Source organism: Drosophila virilis, chromosome 2 (genome assembly GCF_030788295.1).
Source record: "Drosophila virilis strain 15010-1051.87 chromosome 2, Dvir_AGI_RSII-ME, whole genome shotgun sequence".
NCBI lineage: Eukaryota > Metazoa > Arthropoda > Insecta > Diptera > Drosophilidae > Drosophila > Drosophila virilis.
Genome location: NC_091544.1, coordinates 4364453 through 4390796, shown reverse-complemented (window position 1 = coordinate 4390796; position 26344 = coordinate 4364453). Strand labels below are relative to the sequence as shown.

At 38.3% G+C, this 26344-nt stretch overlaps 1 protein-coding gene across 3 annotated transcripts; it reads left to right on the top strand.

The window, feature by feature from the left end:
* Nucleotides 1–49: 49 nt before the first annotated feature.
* On the top strand, nt 50–26344 carry dpr9 (defective proboscis extension response 9). 3 transcript variants are annotated; one of them, XM_002054839.4, is made up of 8 exons: nt 50–243; nt 1169–1318; nt 6666–7493; nt 12546–13063; nt 16587–16809; nt 18297–18424; nt 19912–20080; nt 24159–26344. In XM_002054839.4, the coding sequence occupies exons 3-8, from the start codon at nt 7193–7195 to the stop codon at nt 24626–24628; spliced, it is 1809 nt and encodes a 602-aa protein (XP_002054875.2). In that variant the 5' UTR covers nt 50–243; nt 1169–1318; nt 6666–7192; the 3' UTR covers nt 24629–26344. The 3 variants fall into 3 exon arrangements, with proteins under 3 accessions (XP_002054875.2, XP_015027784.1, XP_070063176.1); XM_015172298.3 differs by having other exon boundaries at nt 24181–24608; XM_070207075.1 differs by lacking the exon at nt 1169–1318.

Below are 26344 nucleotides of genomic sequence, written 5' to 3'. Positions count from 1 at the left end.
GCCTTGGCCCTCGCTCGTTTGTTGTGGTGTGTTCGAGTGCCTGTTTCAGTATATTTAGTGCAGTCGTGTCGTTCGGTCGTTCTAACGGTAGATACAGCCGCATAGCTTTGGCTCAGTGTAAAGACATTTCTCCCACACATATACAGCCACACAAATAGCCAGTTCTCATACACATGCACGTGCTGTGTGTGTGTGTTTGTGTGCGACAACGAGCTGAAAGTAAAAGTTATTCAATGTGCAATGGTAAATAAATAATTAAGCTAAAATAGCAGTCAAGTAATTAAAGCGAAAAGAAAAACAAAGAGAGAAAGAGAGAGAAAACGCGAATACAAATAAATAAAGAACACTAAAGTGCTTCAAGCATTGTGCGTACAGTGTTCGATAACATCAAGAAAATGCCTAATGAATACCGTTAATCTTGCGCCGCCGAAAAAAAGTGTTAAACTAACAGTTTTGAAAATGCTTTAAGATGAGACACAACATCTGTTCGCACAGTGGGCACAGATTTCATCAAAATTCGACACACTTTACGCACGTGGGCGTGTGGCCAGCCAAGGACAGCCAGGCACAAAATATTTTGTTTTTGATCATGAAGGCCGCAACAAAAACAAGCTAGGCCCCTTTTTTTCGTTGCCAGGCTTAGATTAAAGTGCTTTTATTTTTTTTTTTGTAAATAGCCCTACCCCAACTCAGAAACTGTTGAAATAAATTGAGCTTGTAGTGAATTCGAATGTCCTTAAATGTGGCAACATTTTATAATAAAAAAAGTGTTGAATGTGTTGTTTTCAATCAATTTAAAGTGTTGGACAACGTTTGAATAAATTAACTTATTATTTAAGAAAAAAGTACGCTGTAAATTAGCAAATTTTGGATTAACTTTCCGGGCTGTTTGGCCTAAGCTGACACATAAATTAAAACCGTAACGATTTGCATTTCTACTAAACCGGAACCGCAGACAAGCCCGGCCCGCATTAAATGCATGAAGGGTTGCCAGATCTGGCACATGTGTAAGCTCAGCGAGCTGTGCCAAAAAAAGGGATAAAGAAATTATTTTACGCCGCATTTTATGCTACGCTTTTTCTTTGACCAAAAGCCCATTCCAATGTCCGTAAAACCTTAACCTTTTTTTCCTTTTAAATTTTACGCTGTGTTTTGTTTGATTTTTCAGTGTGATTTTAAAGCATTTTGCAAGACTTCCGCAAAGGATCCAACGAACTAACATTATGTTAAACAATTGAAAAACAAAATTCACTTAACTCGCGACAATTACAACAACATTAGACACGCTCAGGTGCAACATTCGCGAAAAGAAAAAAAGGTAAATTCCCATTTAATATTTAAGCTAATTAGCTGATAATTTCGTATTCTATCGTTTGGATAATACAAATAATCGGCAAATCCCTTAAGTAATACCTGGTAAAAAGAGGAAGAAAACACAGGGTATACCCAAAGGGCGGCAAGGGGGTTTATTTTAATAGCAGACACGTGGCTCGTAATTCTGGTTTACTTAACTTTGTTTGCGGTTTATTTGACGATGACAAACAGCGGTTGGTCAATGGGTCGTGGCTGGGAGGGGGGGGATGAAGGTTAAGGTGGGCTGGGAGGGGTAGAGAAAACTGGGCTCAATTCAAGTTTGAGGCATGCGGCTGAAACATATATTTGCGTTAAGTCACCCTCGCACACATATTCAATCAATTAATTAATTGATTTAATTGATTCTATGTTGTGAGCGGCATATTCGTTCGAGTGAAAAAGTTCCTTGAAGTACTCTTTAGAATCACGAGCCAGATTTGGCAATTTAGGAAATTTATAAGAATTGGAGCTAAAATATGGAGCTTTTTTTATTTAAAAAGGGTTTTCATGAAAGATCTCTATAGAATATAATACAGTTTTCTGATGTGAACAAGTTTCCTAGTTTAGGAAGCAAAATAAGGAAGAAACTTTTAACGTTCTGAAATGACAATAAACTAATATAAGCTAAGCTCTTTATGCGAATCAGTAATGTATATTTGAAGTTGATTATGTTGCAGATTCATCAACAAATTTGATAACCCTCAAGGCTAATTGAAGGCAATCTTTCACTATTGCAGAAAGTCTTTGATTCAGGCGTATTCTGACTGACTTATCAGGCACACAAATAAATTAACTGATTAACAAATTTAATGCACTTTTCACGATAACAAAACTAATAATAATTTTCACAAAATTAGCTAACGGATTAGCACACATATCGAGTATTTCAACTCTCGCCTCATCCGATAGCTATATACCAAATTAATATATATCAATTGGTATTGCCATTTAATTTCAGTCACAATTTCCATGATATTTTCTGTTACAGATGAATATTCTAGATCCCAATAAGATCTCTTGCTGAATATTCGATAAAGATCATGCACGATTCCGGCACAAGGGACTTATTTTTTTCGGTAGAAGAAGGATCAGGTTATTTTCTATTTGTGCACTAAATAAAGAATATGTATCAGATGAAAATTCGAAAAGGGTCCTTGAAAACAAAGTGTGGATCTTACGTTGCGTTGATCACCGATCAGTCAGTCAATCAGTCAATCAGTCAGCCAATTAGTCAGGACAAACAGTTGTTATATATTTAAAATATCTGTCATATGTATTACAACTCTTAACGTTATTTATTAACTTCTGACTTAGAACAAAGCCATAATCAATACCAAGTTCGTACTTTGAATACATGTGACATGTTCACATTTTTCTGTAGTTCAAAATGAAGCTTTTCAAAAATTTGCCCGGGCCCCAAACTCGACAAGATTAAATTTGTATTCGAATTTTTTATGAATACAAATTTGCAGTTCTTTGAATATATTTTTCTTTGCCATGTTATTTTTTAAACGCAAGCCGGAGCAGGCCTCGAATTAAATTGTATACAAAGAAGAAATCAGTTCACAAAAAAAGCCTGAAACTTTATTTGGAATAAAAATGTGGCCCAAAATAGCACAATACACAATTACGTAAGACCTGAAAGAGCCGAAACTAGAGACAAAGATTTCACGTATCTGTTTTCAGTTTTGACATTGACACGAAAACCTTTTTCTGAAAATGGAATAAATTGCGGAATTTGTAAATTTGCATTTCCATTTTAAGCTTATTTGTTGCATCGGAGATTATCTGTGAACGTGAATATGTATATATATATATATAGTTTTTTTTTAAGGATTAAACATTTTTGTCCGGCGTGAAATAGTTTCTCTTTTTCATTTATTCAAATTGGGTTTTTGTCTTTGCAGTTATATATTTATTTTTTTCTCAGAACTTTGCAACAATATACTTTTGAATATTATTATAAATAATACGAATATATTGAGAACAAATAATGCCGCGTCCACGGCAAACAAATAAAACGCACGTATTGTTATTTGGAGTGTGTGTGTGTGTGTGTGTGTGTGTGGGAGGGGGATAGGGGGTGCATTTAATATGCATATGATAAATGTGAAAATGTATAACAAAGGAAACGCGCGCAATGGCAATATAATTAAAGTAAATTTATATTGGGCCAGTGCGTATTGTTTTTAATCAAATATAATTACACGGCCTGCATATTTCATTAATTAACTGAAGGCGACGGGGCGTGGCCAGCCCTGTCAACGCTGCCAATGACCCATATATATATATATTATTTTATATGTACTCTCTTCCATGCGGTCATTTGGCCAGAAGGCAACAGGATTCGCTGGCTGAAAGTGTTGCGCAGCGCCTCGTACTGCTTTTTTTTTTTGTTTTGTGGCAACGCACTTTTTAATGGAAATTATAATGAGGCGATCTGGTTTAATTATGCATCGCGAATCCAGAACGAATCCAGAGCTGGCAATCTGTCCGGACACGCCCGGCCACTTACAACTTAATGCCCCATCAACGTGACATGCTTTAGCTGCTTAAACCATGCGCTGCACTATTCCCTTGACCCATGCGGCGTATACGCAACGTGCACCTTGACACTAATTACAGCTAAAAAATATATATGTATGTATATATATAGCTTGTGGCAGTCCTGAGCCAGTTGCTTACCTTGGCTGCCCCCCAAACAACAACAACAAATGCCTTATTGTTGCGGCTAGCTGCAGTCAGGATGTTATTCCTGCGGGGGCGTGGCCGACTTCTTGCTTACGTCAAGCTTTGGCATTGCACTCCAAGATTCGCTGCGGCAAGCAGCATTGGATTCAGTTTTTAGAATTTATCTTAAATCTAGTTTTAGCTGTGCACGGAACACATTTTTATTCCTCGAAAATAACAAACTTTGAGTTGTTCCGAGAAATCCAGGAAAGTTATTGATATCTTAGGTTATTTGTGTGATAATGTCGAAAGTTGTTGTTTGTAGCTTAAAGTAAGAAAATCTGTGTCGAAATTTTGGACAGTAGAAACATTTTTTTTCCTTAAGATAATGGTCCCTTATCATTTCTAACCAGTTAAATATTTAATCATATTTTATACAATTTAACAAATTGACAATAAACATTTCTCAGTCGACATTTATCATTTTTCTAATATCGTTTTGTATGTGAAATGTAATACATTGTAGATGGATTTCAAGTATGCCAGAGCAGGGTATTTCGAGTAAGTCAGTGTCAAATTAAGGAAAAAATAGAGAAGAACTATTGTAATAGACAGTCTCTGGACTAGGGAAGTCCCATTATGGCACATGGCATGCATTCACAGAGGTTAACGGTAACTCTGTCAGCAGGTCCCATGTATGTTAAGCATTATGTTAAGCATTACTGTTAACAAGATGCAATCTGTAACAAGCGTGAGACTTAAGAAAGAATACGTTCAGACATACATATGCTTAAATTCATAAATCAATATAATATGATTTTATTTTTTGCATTTATTTACTCTGCAAATAAATGTTTTTAGTTTCTGTATGATGATTTACTCAGTTATTTCTCGTTCGCAGAATTGAGAGTATTTTTGTGTAACTAAAGCAGCGCAAAAGTCAAAGTTGAACAATTCTATAAATAATTAAGGGCTTGCCCAGATTGAATTGAAATCTGAGACCACCTTTGCCCTTTAGCAAGTCTGCTTAGTAATTAACGCGAAAGAAGGAATATCTTCGGCACGACGAAGATTTAATACCCTGGCAGACCCAACCTTTCCAAAATGCTTATGCCTTATCTTAAAGCACAGGGAAAAAACTTAAGGCCTAGCATGGTTAAGATATCTGGACATACAAAAAGTATTCCATACAACAAACTAATTTTCGACCTATTATTCCTATGGCAGCTATATGATATAGTGGGAATATATGTACTGCGTGCAATAGAATAGAGAATAGACATAGAAATAGAAGACTTGCAGACGGAAAGACAGGACATGGCTATATTGACTCGGCTGTTGATGCTGATCAAGAATATATACTCTATGGGCTTGGAGATGTCTCCTTTCACGAGAAAATTACAATACCCTCGGTAAGGGTATAAATTTAAGTAGATATATGTTTAGCTCTTTTATTTTTTTGCTTGACAATGCTTAACAATTCTTGCAAATTTTATAATTATTAATATTCTGGGAATGGTTAAGGCTGCTCTGCGTTTGATAAACGAGAATATAGTTTAAATATTTCTAGACTCTAGACTTAATAAGCTCGTCCTTCTGATCAAGAATATATATATATATATATATATATATATTCTTTATTTTCAAAGGGTTCCGATTAACATGATTGTGGCTTTTAAACTAACTAACAATTAAGCTTCTCGTACTTATAAATAAAGTCGATATAAAAGTTGAGTAGAGCAGAAAAGAGAAGGAAACATATCTGTGAATGAGAGTTGTTTTTCAGAAAATGCCAATTAAAACACAAAGCAAAATTGTTACAAACTATGAGTAAAAGCATCAAATGACTTATTACAATAGTTAATAATAACAAATGATGCCCGGATAGCTAATATTTTCTAATTATTTTAAGTACACTGAGTAACTTTCATGGAAGTTTTAATTATTTGCTTTTGAGTTGAGAGAGAAGTTTTGCCTCTAATTGAAGTGCAAAAGCAGAAGGGTTAAATGGACTGCTTAGATAAATTAGTTAACTTGTCTTAGTTTACAGTTAGGAAAAAAAAAACGCAGTCAAGAATAAGAAATATCAGCTTACAAATTATATTTAATAAAATAAGTGCCTTGGCGTAACTGAGATTCAAGCTGAATATTTAAAAAGAATGAAATTTTGCAGCTGGAATATTTTGTTTGGGCTTTTGCGCTGAGCTTCTGGCAATGCGAATTCCACAAATTGTAATGATAATTATGTAAGGAAAATAACATAGATTCTTATTATCAAATGTTTGCCAAGGCATCCCGTTTTGATTATCATTTTTGGGGCAACATTTTCCTCAGAAGGAAACATTTGGCATTTGTACTCTTGTTATTGTTGTTGTTATTGTTGTTATATTCATAAGGCAAACAAACAGAGGAGTCGAGCGCTTGGCTCGGATAATATATAAAATATCTGTCGCCGACTGCCTGCATCTAGACAGTATATACAGGACATACAGGACGCGAATGTACAGAGGAGAGAACGTGCCGGCACAGTCACAAATTTCCATTTATTTTGCCTTTGACATTTGAATTTTTAATGAAATTCCAAACATTTTAACGCGCGCAACTCACAAACAGGCTTTTTGTTTTGCTTTCTATCGTTGCAGCTGCCGACGACACAGAAGGACGAAGGACGAGACACGAAGGACAATTCGCAATCAGTACGCTGCGCCGGCCGCTAATGAAGATGAAGTTATGCCCAGCGATATCGTGTTAAAGTAGAATTAAATAGAATATAAATCGCTGGAAAAATGACAGCGATTTCTCAGCACCAGCCGAGCAGAACAAATGCTAAGTAGTTTGCCAGCAGGCCAGCAGGACTAAGGACAACAACAACAACAACAACAACAAGAGCAGCCGCAGCTCAAGCTTGAACCGGAACAGGAACAGGAATCGGGCGTAGGCAGAGTCCCGAGCAAGCCGGGCAATTTGTAAGCCGGCTTTCGGCAATTTCACGCATCGCGGCGGTATGGCGGCAGGCGCTAATAAGGCGACCAGCCACGCCCCCAAGTTGTACAGTTGCCAAAAAGATGGCCAAGCCCAACTAGAATCAAGTGCGCACAACAGTAACAGCAACAACAACAACTGAGCGAGAGAGCGAACAGGACTAACCAACAAGGACGAGTGAAATATTATGGCAACTTTTCAAATGGAAACGCGCCAGCGGCAGCCGCAACAAACGAATTTAAAACAACGACAAAGACAACGTTCAACAGGGCAAGGGCAAGGGCAAGGGCAAGGCCAAGGGGAAGCGGAAGAGCAACCGGAACGGGAACGAGAGACATTCACAAATTGCACACGTCTGTGGCCCACCTGCTCAACGGTAGCCAGCGTCGAGTGCAGCAGCCGGAGCAGCAGAAGCAGCTGCTGCCAGCGGGCTCTGATAATGCTCAGCCTGTTCGTGGTTGTCATCGTTGTGATATCCGGCAATGGCGGTAAGTGACAATGGAATTGCACATGCACATTCACATTCCGATGCACATTCACATTCACATTCGCTTTCACATTCACTGCGCCTACGCTTCAGTTTCGCCCCCTTTTAATCAAATTTCGTTGGCCCCATTTGCCGTCAGAGCCGCTCGCCAAGCAAATTGCAATTGTTGTCAAATTGATTTGACCAATTTTCATTATTGATTTCCATTTTTCGGTATCATTCATTGCGTTGTCATGCCCAATGAGTCAGCGTGTAAAAGAAAATGGAAACTCAGCTCTGGCAACTTTGCCATTTTTCAGCCTTACATAATTCCTGTTGTCGTCGCTGAGTTTTTAGGTTAGGTAATTAATTTTGTGCGCCCCTAAAGTCTGGGGAAATCAATGTTTCGGCCAGGCCCGGCACAAGGCTCTGCCCACCCGACCTGTACATCAAAATCCCCAGCGATTTTCATGCCCTGATTGAGTGGATGTGAGCCAAACCGTGAGTATCTGCATGAGTAACTGCAGCATAGTGTATGTGTGTGTGTGTGTGTGTGTGTGTGTGGGTTTGGCCTTTCATTTCACTTTCATTTTTCCACATGCCGCGTGCTCGCTTAATGACGAGCCTCCGCCTCTGGGCCTTGGGCCACCTGAGTGGGTCGGATAGTGGGCCATATGATCATTAGTTCTTAATGAACTGGCAAATTCCAATGGAGAATTAATCAGTTTACATGATTATATTATATTAATTGTCTGTAATATCTGTAATATTTCAGTTTTAAATAGCAAATGCAGGCTGTTGGTTAAATAGCTCAAGCAGTAAGGCCTAAAAAGTTCGAAATATTCCTTTCTTATTGAAATTGGGGAAAAATGGAGGAATTGACAATACTTTAACCTAATTTGATTTAGTAATTGTAATAGATTGTATTCAGCTTTAGCTTGAAAATTCTCTTAGATTTTTAGATCTTTTAATAGTAGAATAAAATTGGATAAAGATCCAATAATAATATTATAATTTTCTTCGAACTCCATGGGCTAATATCTGCTTATCAGCTTTACAAAATGGCGTCTTATACGAAAGCAGGGTTGCTCCGGCAGGGTTGATACGGCATGTCTCGCCTGACAGGGGTATTCCCATGTAGAATTTGGTAATTTGTATACACATTTATATTTAAAAATTAGTTATGCCTTTTTTGTTATTACATTTTCATTTATTGTTTTTGAATATTTAAAACTTGTGTAAAAATTGTTCTAGAATTTGGTGAACTTGGAACTTGGCGAACTTTTTGAAGCCGAGCAAATGCCACAACAAATTTTTGCCAACAGTTTTGTCATCTGCCAAGAGTCGGGAACCCCAATCAAGCAGAAAATAAATAAATAACTAAACAAAAAAAAAAAAAAAAAACAACAACAAAATAAGTTGAATGAACAAATATTCAAATAACAGACAGCACGCGACTTTTCTCATTTCATTTAGCGCATACTTTGCACAATTTTATTTTACCAACAAAGCGACAACAACAATAAAAGCTCCGCATTCGTATTCGCATTCGCATCCGCACAAGCGCAATACCTTTAAATATTAAAATAAGTTTCTTGTGTTTGGCTGACGGCTGCACAAAACCGAACAACAACAAATTTTACATTTTTGAGTGAATTTAAAAATTTAAAAGTTTTCGAGACATCATTTTGGCTAAGACAGGAACGCCCACACACTCACACGCACACACACTTGTGTACACGTTTCACGTACACGCAGGCGAACACGAAAGTGTGCTAAAGTTTTGACATTTCAAATGTTTTTGACAACAACAGCGCCATGTTAATAATAACAGTGCGGGCGTAACAACAACAACAACAACAACAATCTAAATTACAACAAGAACAACAACAACAGCAGTAACGGGCACGGGAACAAGCAAAAGAAAAAGAACAGCAACAGGAACATGCCCTGCGGTCGCCTCGTGTTGAGAGCCAACGCAGACGCTGACGCTGGCGCTGGCGCTGACGTTGACGTCGTAACGGGCCGGCATATGACTTTTTGATTTCTGCAGGGCGCTTTTTAGCAAGTTTATTGAAGCTCTAATTTATGTTGTTGTTGTTGCTGTTGTTGTTGTTGTTGTTGTCATTACCGTTGCGGTTGCGGCATCCCAAGCAGTCAATTTATTTTAATTTCTAGCCAGCGGCTCTTTTATTTATCATGTTGTTTTTCCAGACAGACACCATCCTGAAGCGGGTCGGGTGTACTGCCAGTAGAGGGGCTGGGGTCGTCGTAGGCGCCGTCCGAGACAGACGGCCAAAGCCAGTCGGGATTTGAGCATTGCTGCAACTGATTAGCAAACATTGCTTGCCTTGGCAATTGACCAGCGAACGGGAAAATCAACGTAGACGTAGACGTAGACGTTGACGCAGAGACGCTGCGTTCGCTGGTATTGTTGCTATTGCTATACTCTGTAACTTGACGGGCAAGCGAGTATATTAGTTGTGCAATGTTCGTTTGTTTGTTTTAAGAGAATTAGCATATTGCGGCAACAACCATTGCGCCGCAAATTCCCGAAATATTAATATTCTACAAGCCAGAATATTGGTAAACTACACTAGACACCTAGTTTTTATTTGTTTATAAATATATAAGGTTTTTTGGGTTATTCGTGTAAAACGTTTTTTTTCCATTCAGTTTTTATAGTTATATATTTTCTCTTCTTATATTTCTTTGATTTTTTTTTTTGCGAAAAAAACCCTTTATTTAAATCGACACAGTCACACATTTATTTCTCTATTTTCTCTGGCGAACCTAATTTTTCTGGTTGAAAAAAAATGTAGATATAGTTTTTATAAATAATATTTCTTTACCGCTTTTTTGTCTCTAATGAACCGAAATTTATTGGGAGTATAAATAGCTTATTTTGCTTTTATTTTTTACTAATTACCATTTTTAAAATGTTATTGCATTTAATATCTGAAAAACTGTAGCTTGTGAACAATGAACTGCGGTATTTTTTAATAATTAACTACCTCAAATTAAGCTGAAAAATTATTTTTTTTTTTATGTATCTCCTGCATAGATCAAGTCAAGGTATCCTCAAGGTATCCTTCTTTAAGTTACAGTTTTAGATATTGCGAGTATCTAGAGTATTGCGCAGTCAGGCATGCCAATTGAAAGATTCTAGCCTTACTGCTGTTGTTGTTGTTGTTTCTTTTGTTGTTGTTGTTCGCGCTGTCAATACAACTAGTGCAGCTAGGATATGCGTCTTATCTGCCAAAAACACGACCAGGGGGCGGGGCGACTAACAACGCAACAAACGAGCTAGATAAGTTGTGTGTGTGTGTGTGTGTGTGTGTGTGTGTGTGTGTGTGGCCGACTGTCTTGGGCCAACGTGCACAACATGTTTAATCTAATAAAGTCGCTGGCTGCCAACTATAAAACGGTCGCCAGTGCCATAAAAAGACTCTGGCTGGGCGTAATAAGCGAATCAAGTGCCCAGGCCTCACACACACACACACACACACGCACGCACACTTGAGATAGGAAAACAAATACACACACACACGCAAGCATGTGTATGTGCCTTAAGCAGACGTATCGGCGTCGTCCTTGCTAAGTGATGGGATAAATGGCGCTGGATAAAAATTGGTCGTAACTGCAAGAACAGCCAACAGCTACCGAGCGGGTTTTTCGCTCTAGCGAAGCTTTGCTGTAGTTTGTGTGTGTGTGTGTGTGTGGCAAAAACATGAAAATTTGATAAACGCAAAACATACAAAAAAAAAAAAATAAAAAAATATGGCGAAACGAAAGTTTATGCTCCATATATGCGCTATGCGCACAACAAAGTCAGAGTACGTGTGTGTGAGTGTGTGTGTATTTGTCTGTGTGAGTGTGTGTGTGTGAGTGTGTGTGTGTGAGTGTGTTTGTGTGGGTGTTCGGGTGCGGCTGTTTGTGTGCGTAATTTGCTAATTACCTAAATGGTTGCAAGGTATTCGAGCCAAAACTCGTTGAGTTTGCGAGTGTGTGTGTGTGTGTGCGAGTGTGTGTTTGCGTGTGTGTGTGTGTGTTAGCGTGTTTGTGTTATCGATGGAAAGCAAACAATGTGCTGCATTCTGGCTTAAACACAAAAAGTTTAACATGTGCTTTCTGAACGGGCCAAAAAGTTGAAACCCAGTTAAGGCTGTTATGGCCAAAATTGAACTAATTGAACAATTATGCTAACGATATGGCATACGAAAGGTGCCCATTTAAGTTTGTAATTCGATTTTTGCGATTTGACAGACTGTTTCGCCTGTTTATGTAACCATTCGAAGGCCATTTCAGTAAGTTAGACCCTCAATGCATATAAGTGCTTAATATCTTTGCTCGTAAAAAGCTATTTGGATGGATTTCGGGCCATATTTAAAGGGATTAACAATTATTTTTATTCTTCTTTTACGTTGAAATAATAGTTTATTTTTGACATGATCAACCTTGAAAGTTTATTGAATGCACATAAAATGTGAAATAAAAAGATTTTTTTATTTTTGGGGTTTTTGGCATTAAACATAAAATTTTATTTCAGCTTTTGCTTTGTTAGGAAACAAGCTTAAATAATTTTGTGTATTTTTTCAAATAAATAAATAAATATTCTAAAAGTAAGTTCAGATCATTTTGGAAGCCAGCAAAGAAGCTATTTTCACATTGTCTGTATTTACATAACATTAAGGCCAAATGGAAAATACTTTTATATTTAATTGATTGTCAAGCGTTTGACATTAAAGTCATTCTGGCAGAATGTTACATTTAAAATGATTCCTGGCAGCACATATGCTGAAATTGATTCGGAAATGGAAGTCCAAACATTTTCAAATATGAACCGGATGCAATTACAATAATGATTTCCTAAACACAGGCCATGCGACGAGTATGTTTAGCAATAAAATGTGGACAGACAATTGTTCGCACTTTAACGTACAAATGCGAGAGGGAGTGGGTATGGAGAGGGGAGAGAGGGCTGTGAGGATTGTGTCCTGCTTTAATTGGCAATTGAGTTGTATTTTGCAGTTTGCACCGATTACATGGTTTCCTTGTGTTTTATCCTTTGCAGTGCTCGCCGCGCAGCGTGACGCGCATAAATCAAAGGACATGAGCAGCAGCAATAATGCCATACCAAGTGAAGGCGACGCAGCTGCGGCCGCAGCTGCTGCAGCTGCAGATGGTGTTGCCGGAAGCGGAAGCATGACCAGCACAACCAACAGCAACGGAAGCAACAGAAATGGCCATGCGACAGTCGCTGGCCAAGCCATGACAACCGACAGCAGCTCCAGTTCCAGCTCCAGCTCCAGCTCCAGCTCCAACTCGAAATCGAACTCCAACTCCAACTCTGGCTCTAGCATATCAACAACAACGGCAAGAAGCGGCATAGCCAGCAGTAGTCTGCACAGAGGGAACTCGATAGCATCGCTGGCCGCCGCTGCCGGCATCAATCGGAACAGCATCGATCTGGGCGAGGACTCGCGCAGCAGTGGACCGTACTTCGACAGGAATGCCTCGAAGAATGTGACCGCGCTGCTGGGCAAGACGGCCTATTTGAATTGTCGCGTCAAGAATCTGGGCAATAAAACTGTAAGTAAAGCCACAAAAACCACTCAAGCCGTCAGCTCTTGCAATTGTAATGTCATTATGTGCCATCAAAATGCGATTTACAAAGCGTGTGTGTGTGTGTGTGTGTGTGTGTGTGTGTTAAATTTCGTGTTTTTTAGCTAATTAGCACGTAAACTGCGCCCACATGGCGGCATTGGCTAATTGTTCCGCTGCCAAACAAAATGATTAATTATACTGAAACAGGAAACAGATTTTACTTTAGCCAACTTTCGACTACGTCGTGCTGTGTGCGCTGTGCCAGGAAATGCCGCAAACATTTCACAAACACACTCTTCCCCTATCCACCTCTGCCCCTCTTCAACAATCTCGCACCAACAGTCAATGCCACAACACATCCGGCCTAGGCTTTAGCCAGCCAAACAAACCTGGCCAACTATTCAAATCGACTCCTGGGACGCTTTCCACACGGTAGCTCTACAAAACCCAAAATAAAAAACAAACAAGTTAGCGTTCAGTAGCTGCTCCTTACCGACTACTTGATACCCTGTAACTCAGCGTTAAGTGGCTGTCAGTTACATTCATGCCTACTCCCCATAAATATATATAGTCAAATGTACATGCACAAGGCTGTGCCGGCTTAATTTTTATTTCAATTAGTAGTTTCTATTTAATATTTTGGAGGATTGTGAAATATACATTATCTTGATATAATAAAAGAAGCTACCCGTAATTCCTTTAATTTCAATGCTTAAAAAACCTTCAGACAAACTCTCCATTTAGGGATATTGTGGAAATGCATATGGAACAAAATTCGATATACGATAAAAATTTTAGGTTCCATAAAGTTCTATATTGATAATACAATTAATAATAGATATACTATATACAGAATAGGGTCGCACATGCCACCCACTGCCTGTTACATAAATCAGCTGCAACTAATATGCCCTTTTCGAAATCTGCTTGCAGCGTATAAATATATGCAAACGCTTTCGTTTTGTTGTTGTACTTGCTCTGGGATTCGTGTTTTTTTGTTGTTATTTTTATTTTATTTTTTTGGGTTTTAGTTTTGCAACCTGCGCCGTAGTCATTTGGTTTCCGTTGCTTCCTGTGCGGCCGCCGCCGCCGCCTACGTTCCGGGCTTATTTTCCGATAATAATATGTTACATGTCTGCATGGCAGTTCCTGGGCTCCAAAGTGGGCTCCACCTGCATAGACGTTGCCTTTGCGGTTTCGAAAACTAATTTGCGTGATTATTAAATTCGAGTAGCTGGCCCGTTCCGGCAGTTGGTGTCTGCAGTTGTTGGGTGGGGGAGGCGTGAAAAGTTTTTAGGCCCTGCGCTAGATAGTTTTCAGCACACGAAGATTTGGGTCAGGCTTGCTTCGAACTGTTCGCAACTTCATTAGATGCCAATTAGTTGACTAACTTCATCGATCATCGGCAGACAACCGCCGAGTTAATTAACGATTCTTTATGCCTGACACACTCTATTATTTATGGATTGCCGCCGGGTGCGAAATAATAGATTTCAGTTAGTCCATGTGGACAGTTAATAAATATGGTATTCATTTAAGACTGGCATACGTTTGCTTTGCTATAAAACTCAATTTAATTTAGCCACCTATAAAAAAGATAAGTTGACATCAAGGCAATGTTTCAGATAGAAAGACTTTCAGATTATATTACTTTAATCTTTTTCTCTTTGGGCCAGTTCTCCGACTAACTGCTGTTTAATCGAATATGTTTAATTAAGTATAGGTGCTTATTATTTCTTCGTTTAAAACAAGCATTAGAGGCCATAAGCTTGAGTTAAGTATGTTTTTTATATGGATATGATACACAATTTCCAAGGTTCTTGCAACCGTAAGGGCGCATTAAATTCTTGCACTGTCAGCTGACAGTCTAATTAGCTTTCACCTTGTGGCATGCCACAAGCCCAAGCCCAAGCCCAAGCCAAAAATTGAACTTTTTAACTCAATTTCCATTTCCGTCAGGGTATCCCAGCCCCAAACCCCAGCAGCATGCCAATGAAGTAATACATCATTGCTGGCTGAGATTTACCAAGAACTGGGGAAAACTTAAACCAGTCAACAGATAAAAAAAAAAGATCTTCTTAGCCACCTTCTGTTTAATGCGTGTGCCGAGTTGTGTTAAACGGCGAACGGATGTTTATGTTTCTACATTATTAATGGCGTTTTTCATTAGAGTCGCAGTCGGAGTCGACGATTTAACGGCTGATGCCGATGCTGATAGCAGCATGCGAGCGGTAATGAGTTCTAAAAGGGGCGTGCCAGCCAGCACCGCAAACAAAAAAGTGCCTCTAAATAATTCAAAGCAAAAGTAAAGTTTGAAGAAAAAGTTTAGTCCATTGGACTATGCGACTTTAAGATACCCTGCATAGAATTAGTCAATTTGAATTGAGTATTCTTAGAACCGGTTTCTTTATATTGAAGATTTTTCATTAAAATTTTATTTAAGGTCAAGTTGGGCTGCAGCGCATATGCTTTGCTTTAACAATGGCAACGGACAGGGTATAGAATTACAAGCGTCAAACAAATTTTAAAGCATACTTTCGTGCGCTCTGCAAATTGAGCTATAAAAACGTAAAAGAAATTGCCGTTGATGTTGTTTGCCCAGCATCGAAAAAGTGTATATTTTGGCTGGCATTGCAATCGATACACAAATTTTACGATACTGTAAACACGCATAATGCGCATAAACTTGGCTAAAACAGGGCGTCGCTTTTCAAGTAAATTTTCGCGTTTGTTGGCAACTTGAGCGCTGGTTGGGCCTGGTTGGTGCTGCTTGGGTCTGGTTGGGGCAATGTGGCATGTGTGTCTTATAGCTGCTTAAGCATTTGGTGTTAATTACATGCAACTTTTTGCTCAAGAGCTGGGCAAACTTTAGGCCTGGCTGGCACCTGCACCAGCTGTAGATTGCCATTACTTGGCTAATCCGTCGACGAGTTTCTTGTCCATTAACTTTGCCGTCGCGCCTGTAGTCAGGCAGCATGTTGCCATTGAAATTAGAAAATGGAAATGAAAATGCACACAGCTGACGTATGACATGCGACACGTGACGGGGCGGGGCGTTACATTCGAGCAGACGCCCCTAAATCACAGTCACTTAAAAATGTTGAGCTCAGACACACACACACACACATACACACGTTAACAGCAGGTGGTTGCCAAACAGGTGTGCATTAGCGCGGGCGTGGCGCTTGCCTCAAATACGACTTGAGCCAGCGCCAAGTTACACTCTGATAAGGGTGGGCAGTAGAGCCTGCCCTCCCTGCCTCTCCTGTCACATGTGTTGCCCTGCGTCAAGGTTTTTTTTTGTTGCCAGTTGTAAGACATTTCGAAGGAAATTTGCATTTGCCGAACCCTAACTTGGGTAAAGGCCTCAACGTCAAAGATTGCGCGTGAAATAGACTTTGTAAACTGTTTGCCCAATAAATTAAACTAAACATGCAAATTTTTGTTACCACGACAAATGAAATCTTTTCGTTTTGCCCTTAACTTTTGATTTCATTTCATCTTTCAGATGCTGCTGCAAGTCTCCTGGGTGCGACATCGGGACATACATTTGCTAACAGTCGGCCGTTATACGTACACATCGGATCAGCGCTTTCGGGCCATACATCAGCCCCAAACCGAAGACTGGATGCTCCAAATTAAATACCCCCAACACCGAGACTCTGGCATCTACGAGTGCCAAGTGTCAACCACTCCGCACATGAGCCACTACATCCACTTGACTGTTGTCGGTAAGTGTGTGTGTGTGCTAGATTTCATTATCAAACTTTAAATGTACGCAAATTTATGGGCGTATATTTTGATCTGACGGAAAAACATTTATTTGAGACGAAAATGTGACTTCAGCTATTAAGTTCTCGACGAGCTATTGAGATAATTAAGTCGAGCAATTTGAGATTTGAATTTGGGCCTGAAGTAAAGATATTGCGATGACTCAGCTAAGATACTTTTCCAATAAGATACTTTTTCGCTGTTAGGAACAGTTAAGCTTGTATCTGCAGAGATATTTAGGTTTTCGTTATGCTATTCAGTTGTGGACTAGATATTGAATGTTGAAATTCGTTATTGTCAAGATATCATAAAAAATAAAATAGTTCTAGTGCTTTAGAGATCTTTGATTAAGCTAATAAATGTCAAGATCGAAAAGGTTTTCATACTCTTCGATGTTGATAAAGATTTTGCATATATGTAAGGAGCTCGATCTGACCGAATCCGGCTGACTCAGACTCAGATACACATTCGATAATGGTAAGGCTGATAATTAGAAGGAATATTAAAAGACTCTTAGTTATTAGCAGCCACATGTACATAACATTATGGACACGTAATAATAATGATAGTTGGCTACAAATGTTTGTCTTCATGAAATATTTGAGTGTGATTATAGTTTGTATAATATTCGACGTTTCATTAGCCAAAAGCGGTTTCCTATGTACCAAAGGCATACAAGCAGAATATTATAGTTTTGCCATAAAATGTGTATGGCATAGGATAACTTTTGATCCTATAAAGTATATATATATACTCTAGGTTAGGTCCAATTGTCTGCCTTGATTCCTTGCAGAGGTAGTTCTTTTTGTTGCAGGCAGCACATATTTCGAAATTGTCCGGATCGGACCACTATATCGCATAGATCAAGATATCTTGACCAAATTCGGGATTTACCACCTTAACTATACGTCTTATACACTTGCTAGAAGTTACAAGGGTATTAAGTCTTTGGCGTGCCGAACATAAACTTTCTTTCACGTTGCTTTTGGCTTGAAAGCTTCTATCTTAATTTGGGAAAACAATTTACTGTGCCCTTATTTCAATGATGATGAACCAGCCATAGACATAAATACCATTAACAAAAATGTAAGGTAAACTTTAAGCTGTGCTAGTACGTCGAGGGAAAAGTTCAAGTGCTTGTGGATCAGCGGGCGGGGAGAGGGCAAGCAAAGGCAAAGGGTTGGAAAATGGAAAATCTTTTGAAATTGTTGCGCATTTAAATTACACTTGTATTTCTAATGAGCCCAGCTGCAAATTTGTATTTACCTAATTGCTATTTGATTTGGGCTAAATTTACGTACCCAAAAAAATGACCTGAAGTAGGCCCATTTAATTGAAAGTGCCCGAATAAATATATTTGTAGCCTCGGAAAAGTTTCTATTGTTCCATGACTCGATTGCATTGTACTTAAACTGAAACTTTTTTGGTTTATTTATTTGTGTTGCAGAGCCCTCAACGGAAATAATCGGCGCACCCGATTTGTATATAGAAAGCGGCTCGACCATAAATCTCACCTGTGTCATACTCAACTCACCGGAGCCGCCGGCCTATATCTTTTGGAATCACAACAACGCTGTAAGTGTAAGGTGTTTTTTCTTTATATATACTAATATATTCCCAATATAGTTTTATACCCTGAACCCATTAAAAATGGGTATAAAAGTACATTGTATTTATGCAAAATTCAAATGTATGTAACAGGTAGAAGAAAGCATCTCCGACCCCATAAAGTCTATATTTTCTTGATCAGCATCAATAGCCGAGTTGATCAGCATCAATAGCCGAGTCGATCTAGCCATGTCCGTCTGTCTGTCCGTCCGTTCGTCCGTATGTATGAACGCAAGGATCTCAGAACCTATAAGAGCTACAGACATGCAATTAGATGTAGGTGCTCCTAGTGCCTGCACAGATCGAGTTTGTTTCCGATAATCGATAACTTACTTCGTTTCCAAGCAATCGATAAAAATCGATATCGATATCCCGTTTTTTGGGCAATTTTGCCAAGTAATTAGAGCTAGAGGCCCGAAACTAGGCATATAGCTTCTAAAATAGAATATATATATGCATTTGATGTTGGAAGAGGAGGGTTCAGGGCATTCCCTAGTCGGGAGCTCCCGACTAGAACCTCTTACTTGTTTCTTTTGGATTTTTGTCAATTTCGACAGGCAATTTCATTGGGGCTATCATCAGATGATGAGGGATCTGAATTTAGCTGCTTCAATTTAGTAACTTTTAAATTAGCTTAGAACTGTTAAACTTTTCTTTTCTTTTTTTCTTTCATTTTTTTTTGGGGGGCATCCCCCCCATTTGGTTTTGTGTTTCTATTTTGTTGACTGCAAGAAAATGCTATTTAAGCACTATGCCAAGCGAGGGACCCCGAAAAACCCGTTGAGGCAAGGGTTTTAAATGGATTTTGGTTTGGCTCTGTTCCCGCTGCTGCTTCTGCCACTGTATGTGCTCCTTCTGATTTTGTTGTTGTCAGTGGCATCCCAGCCCAGGCGTTGTTAAACCACGTTTTAGTTTTCCATTTTAGGTGTTTTTCTTCATGCTTTGGGACTTTAGTCACGGCCATGTTTTGGCTTATTGTATGGGGAATTCGAAAGGGTTCCTGCTGTGCGCAGCCCTTCTATTGTTATGTATTTTCTATAGACCATAGCCATGCTTTTAAGCAGGGTTGAGTGCGAGCGAAAGTGAAAGTGAAAGTGGCAGCAGCAGGGTAGGAAGTTGCCATTAGTGCCAGTTTGGCCATGGGCAGATTTAATTTTATTGTTTTGCTTTTATTCGCAATCTTTTCTCTCTTTTCTGCCAGCCATAATTTATTCTACTCGTTTCTTTTTTTGCGTTGCTTTTAATTTTCCAGCTGCGTGCAACAGTGCGTATGCGTAATATGGGCACAAACAGCTTTATGACTGAGAAAATGAATGTCGCATAAAATCTAACTCCATGCGGCATTGTAAATGTCGTTCGCATACAAATTGCGATTGCTCTGTCTATCATTCCCCCCCCCCATTCTATCTCTTTATTTCTGTTTTTATGCAATTCTCGTTACATTCTCTTTGCAGATAATCAACTATGATTCGCCTCGGGGCGGCGTTTCGGTGGTCACCAACAAAGGTGAGACGACGACATCGTTCCTTCTGATTAAATCGGCTCGTCCATCCGACTCCGGGCATTATCAGTGTAATCCATCAAATGCAAAGCCCAAAAGCGTAACGGTACACGTGCTGAATGGTAAGTAAAATCAACGACAATCCAACACGAAATCCACCAGACAAAACTGACGACAATCTTCTACTTAGAATAAAACAAAAAAAAATTGGCAAAAAAAAAAACATAAATTAAAATATATAAATGTGCGCATGTAAGTAATATTTATTGCCAAGCCGAAAACTGTATACCCTTTACAGGCAAGTGTTAATTGTTGTGTTCCGCATTTGATAAAAATTTTCATTAAACATAGAAACTTATTAATATTTATTGAATATTTAAGCCCAATATTTGTTTGTTATGCTTAAGATATTTTCTTTTTGACTTTCGTTTAAATGTTGTATCTACTCTGCTTCAGACTTTAAACAAGTCTACAAATTCTTAATCTAGCACTTAAAGTAAGATCTTGTGAATGTGTAGAGGTGAAAAGTTGACATCTATTTCTTATCCTACCCAGGCTTTGGAACAATTAAAAATATTCTTTGACTCAGCTATTTACGTGCCCATTTTCATACATATTATTATTTTTAGTCTCACAATACTAAGCCAACATTGTGCTAAAGTTTAACTACCCTGATAATAATATTTAACGCAAACGAAAAGCACAATGCACGAAGGCGAAACTTTGCCGTGATGGACAGAAGAATAAATACCAAGAGACTGACTTGCTGCGTTGAGGGTATTCCCGCAGTGCTAGCTGAAGAATGCACAAAGACTTACGAAAAGTGCAGAGGCATGGCATGCTAATGAAGGAGTCCAAGGGTTTGGGAAATACCACGGACAACAGTGTGGCGAATGCGGGCTTATGAATGCTTTGTGGCCAAAATCTGAATGCTCGAATGGCAGGGAATGAATCAAGAGGTGCTCGCAGGGCATGTTAAAGTAATGCTCAGTCGGTTAAAATGCTGCAAAGATTAGTCAAAACTTTGGTTAATAATTGTGAGAGAAATGCGCTTGAGTCAAAAAAAAAAAATTAAAGGTGAACTGAAAAGCTAGTGAAGTAAGCTTGGGATAGTTTTATTTCTTAACAAGTGTAGCAGGAATTCAGTTGGGCTAACAGCATTAATTAAAATGATTTTGCTTAAGCAAAATGAACTTTAACAAAGCTATAAAATGTGTATGATAAATACCTTAGATAAATACCTGGACAATAAAATAAAGTGCTACTCAATAGTAAAGTTTACTCTAGGCTAAATTCACAAAACATTTGAGTTGTATTCCTTAACAGTAGAAATCCTTCTAGTGTCTATAAATGTTTGAATAGTTGTAGTTAAATTACTTTAAAATTGAAGAAAAAAAAACACGCCAAAGGTTCGTAACGAACTGTATCCCAAAGCAGGGCTCAGCCCGTCTTTGGGCAGCCATAGAAATGCAGCTACAGGTAACACAAGCATTGACACTAAATAAACCAGGCCAAAAGGTGTCGAGTGCCAAAGGAGGGTAGAGCGTGCCTGCTGTGCTGGAAGTAACTCGACTATATATATTGTGTTTAAAGAGCGTAGAGAAAAAAGAAGAAGAGTGAAAAACCCAACAAGTGAAGTTCACGCTTTTAACCAAAACGAACAGTGAAAATATTGATTGGAAAATAGCTTCAACTGGTCGCGCAGTCAGGGCAGGGTCTTGCAATATGCTAATTGGGGGAGGCGTTAACAATAGTTGTATATTCAATATGTACTACATATAAACATTAAAATTAACATTAACATTAACATTAACATTAACATTAAAATTAACATCAAAATCAACATGAAACAGAAGAGGAATAGCAAATACAGTTAACATTATGTTGGACTGTTAACAGACTAACGGAACTCCCAGCACTTGGTACTGCCCCCTCTCCCCCTCCCAACCGTACTGTTGCACTCTTGATTTGCGGCCAGATTTTTTTTTTTCTTTTACTCTGCTGCGACATTTTCCCGCATATGAATAGAAATGGTGGGCGCGCGCGCGCTTGTGGCACATGGAAATTATGTTTATGTTGCGCTTGGTCTATGCTACACGCTACCCGCAGCGTGCCACTCGCCCCCGCCTCACCCGTGCTTGACTTTATGCTGCATGCCACTTCCTTTGCGACTTTCGCTAATGTCAAGTTGTCGTCGTCGTTGTCGCAACGGTGTCTGCTAGATAATGCCACAGCGCACACACACACGCACACGCACACATGCACACATATAGCTGGTTGTACTCATGCCTAGCGCCGTATTGTGCATGCAATGCGCGTTGTTTCCGTTAACTGCTTTGGCACACTTGTTTCTGATTATTATTGTGTTTTGTCTCTTGTTCTGCTACTTTGCATTGTTGTTGTTGCCGCTGTTACATTTTGTTTTGTTGTTATTTTTATTATTATATGCCCGTCAACATTGTCTTCTTCTTCTCGCTGCTGTTGTTGTAGTAGTAGTTCAGCTTTTGTTTTCGCCGTGTCTCCGTGCCAACAGCTTCGTTCACACAGTTTGCGTCGGGCTTTGTCGCCCAATGACAGTTGCTTGTTTGCTTGTGCGTTTCTCTCGCTTCTTTTGCTTCACTTTTTTGCATTACTTGGCTTTTATTGTTTATTGTTAGCTGCCGCATGGCCAGCAAGTGCGAGCGAGACGGCATGCTGCACGCGCAATGACAATATGAATTCCGAAAATTATGAGTTTGTTTGTTTTGCGTCGTGTTTCTTTCAATTTGAATGAAAATTGTAAATAGCGCGTGTTGAAGCAACTGTTAATGCAACAAATACATTTAGCTTTGTATTTGTATTTTATTGTCAAGTGTGACCAGTCGTTGCACGCAGTAAAATACCGCAATACAAGAACTTTAACACTTAGCAATTGTTTAATTAATTTATATTCTAAATTAATACACTATAAATTGCTTCTAAATTGATTTTTGTGCTGATAATAAATGGGTGATCGTTTTTAATTTTCCAATTAGTTAATTTTGAAACTCTTTTTTTCGGTATTAATAAGCTTTTTTTTCTTTTAATCTGAAGTTAAAGATTAAATTTAAATCTTTCTTTAATCTTTTTATATTGATTTTGAATTTCCAGTCGTAAAAATCTTTGAATATTATAGAATGTAATACTTAAATAACTTTAAGATGTAATATGATTTATAATAGTTAACAGAAGAATAGAATGTAATACCTTAAATTGATTATTTATTTGTATTATTCTCATTATATTAAATTAGTTTTTAAAAAACGTCTCAGACTCCGATTAGAATTATTGTATTGTCAAATCGACGTCTGTTAATTGCTATTAGATGTGTGAGTGTAATGCAATTAAAGTCTTCATAATGAAAACTTGAAATTTCCGATCTTTCTACCTGCTTCTTCTTAAATACGTAAGTAATATCTACCGTTACGTTACATAGCGTGTGAGTAATACACCCCTTGAGTCCGTTTCGCAGCACTGTACCCCAGATGCAACTCTGTTGCCCTAACTGAGTCGTAACTGTCATCGGTTTTGGTTTCTGGTTGCGTGTTTTCGTGCTTTATGTGTATTTTCCAGCGAATGTATGGGGATTTTGTTTGTATGTTGCCCGTTTTTGCTTTTGCAGCATATTTTACGACTTGGTCGATTTTCTGTGCTTTTCTTTTTAAAGGATTTTTATTGTTTGGTGGCTGTTTTCGGGTTTCTTTACACCTTTCACTGAGCTGATAATCTAGTTAGTGCTCTAGCCAGATTATGTAGCCTTATGTCCACATAATAATCACCTGCGTTAAGCATTACTCCACTGTATTAATAACAAGTTCCCGACTAGGGGATACCCTCTTCTTCCAACATCAAATGCATATATATATTCTATTTAAGAAGCTATATGTCAAGTTTGGGGACTCTAGCTCTTATTGTTGCGTTCATACAAGATCAAGAATATATATACTTTATGGGGTCGGAGATGCTTTCTTCTGCCTGTTGCATACATTTGGATTTTGCACAAATACAATATTCCCTTATACCCATTTTTAATGGGTTGAGGGTATAAAAAAAGCGATAAGGACACGTGCTGAATACATAATAGAGAGTACTCGAACATACACATACACAACATATTTTTAACGCTTTTGTTTCACCCAATAATTGAGTATGAGAACAGCAATAAAGATGTAAATTAAACAGGTGTTTCTCATTCCGTTTCCAGGGGAGTTCCCAGCAGCAATGCAGCACGCGGCACCAGCACATCCTCCCATGTCTCCAAGTCGCTATCTCTTAGTGTACCTGTTTGTGTGCTGCTGCAGTTTGGCATTTGTCAGGCACTCCATGCGGCCCTCTGTGCTGCAGCCGCGGCGGCGAAGTCGACCCTGCGATTTCGACGAATCCCCACCAGCCGCAGCAGTTGTGCCGGACGAGGCGGTGGCCAGGCCGGTGTCAAAGCGTCTGTGTCGGTATCAGGACTGCGACACATCCTCAAAGGTATTTTAAGTCTGCTCTACTCGCTGTTGAGCGTCACATGGCGAGGGCGTGGCCCATCCCAACAGCAACAACTTCAACAATCATCAACAGCAGGTGCAACGGCAACAGCAGGTGCAGCTGCAACTGCAACAACAGCGGCAACGTTTAGGCAAGTATATGAGGCAGACATAAGGTGAGCAGCCATTCAAAATGAAAACGAAAGTAAATATATATATATATAAAACAGAAACACTCTCTTAGACTCTAGACTAATGCTATAAAGTAAATTCACACACACATACATATACATACACTTATATGATAACAACTTAGCCTAACTAACTCAAATATACACAAACACGAACACACACACACACATACGAACACAACAATACATACATAAGCTGTAACTATATAATAGTAACTACTATGTATAATCTATTGGCTATTCCGTTTTTCTATGAACCCCGTGACGTATACGTAATAATTATCCCGAAAAGTAAGCAAAGAATAGAAAAACTAAATACAGAGCCAAGTTGTCGCCTTTTCAAGTACAACTTTTGTATCATATGGTCAAAACGGTTCTGTTGTCTAAATTTTAGTTTCGAATCTTGTAAATAGGCCGAATTGCGCTTCTAAGCCCGCCAATTGAGTGAAGAAGTATTTGGATTATCTTTCAAGGAATTTGCCCCAAAACACAACTTCCCAACTTTTTGATACATCAAATTAATATACAAAAGAACATTCGCAAGAACTTTGTGTAGAGACTTAACCGACACGAACACTGCTCAAAACTTTTAAACAATTTTCAGAACAAATATGAAAAACAATGGGAAAACAAGCTAAATGTTAAAATGAAAGCGCTTTTCCAGATGCCATACTGTGACTATTCCCAATGCAAAAACTTATTTTATAAACTCAAATAGGCGTAAAAATAAATGTTTAACGGCAAGCAACTCAACACACATTAAGCAACAAAAAGATAAACAAAATAATCATAATTAATTCGAAAAATAAAAAAATTCAAATGAAAAATCTTCTAAATGTTAAACTTCAACTGCGCAGCAAAATTCAAGTACTGACTAAAGCATATACAATATATATAAAAAAAATATACATATTAAATAAAATATATAATGAAAAAAAGAAACACTGTAAAAATAAATTCACTACGAATGCAGCAAAAGCAAAAGTTAAACTTAGGAGAAATGTTTGTCTAGATGTTGAAGTCATTGTCGCAAAGTTATCCCGAACATCATAGGCATTAAATCATAGGAACTATGCAGAAGATATATTCAAATATTCCTATCATAAGTTGCTTCATTTTCAAATTGTTTCTTTAATGTGTGTATAAATGGCATAAATATTGATTATATATTTAAGCTTAATTGAGGTGCAATTGGGTTGGCGCAAAAGGAGCTGAAGAACTGAGGTTAGATTAAATATGTTCGAATTCGTGTTGCACATTTCATGTTTTTTCTATGTTGTTAATTGATAAAGAATAATATATATATATATATATATACATAAAAATTCATGATTAGACAAATATTATGAAAACATAAACTCAAAACTGTTAATACACGACTTTCAGTTTCGGATTTGATAACTTGAATGCGGTTTGCTGGACAATCTGTTGAGAATTTTCCCATATTCATTTTCAGCCATTTCTGGCTTTAATTTCAGCTAGTAAAGAAGTAAAATTCTTACTTTTCTTGTCAATATATGTTACATTAAATTTCCGAATTTTCGTTAAGGTTTTTCTCTACGAATTCCATAGAATGCGAGTAAATTGTTTTTCTGTGTGTTTTTAGAATTTGTTCAAAAACATAATTTTTAAGGCTGAGCTGAAATTATCAAATTTTGAACTTGACTTGACTTTGAATTATTTTAAAGCCCTTTATTTTAATACA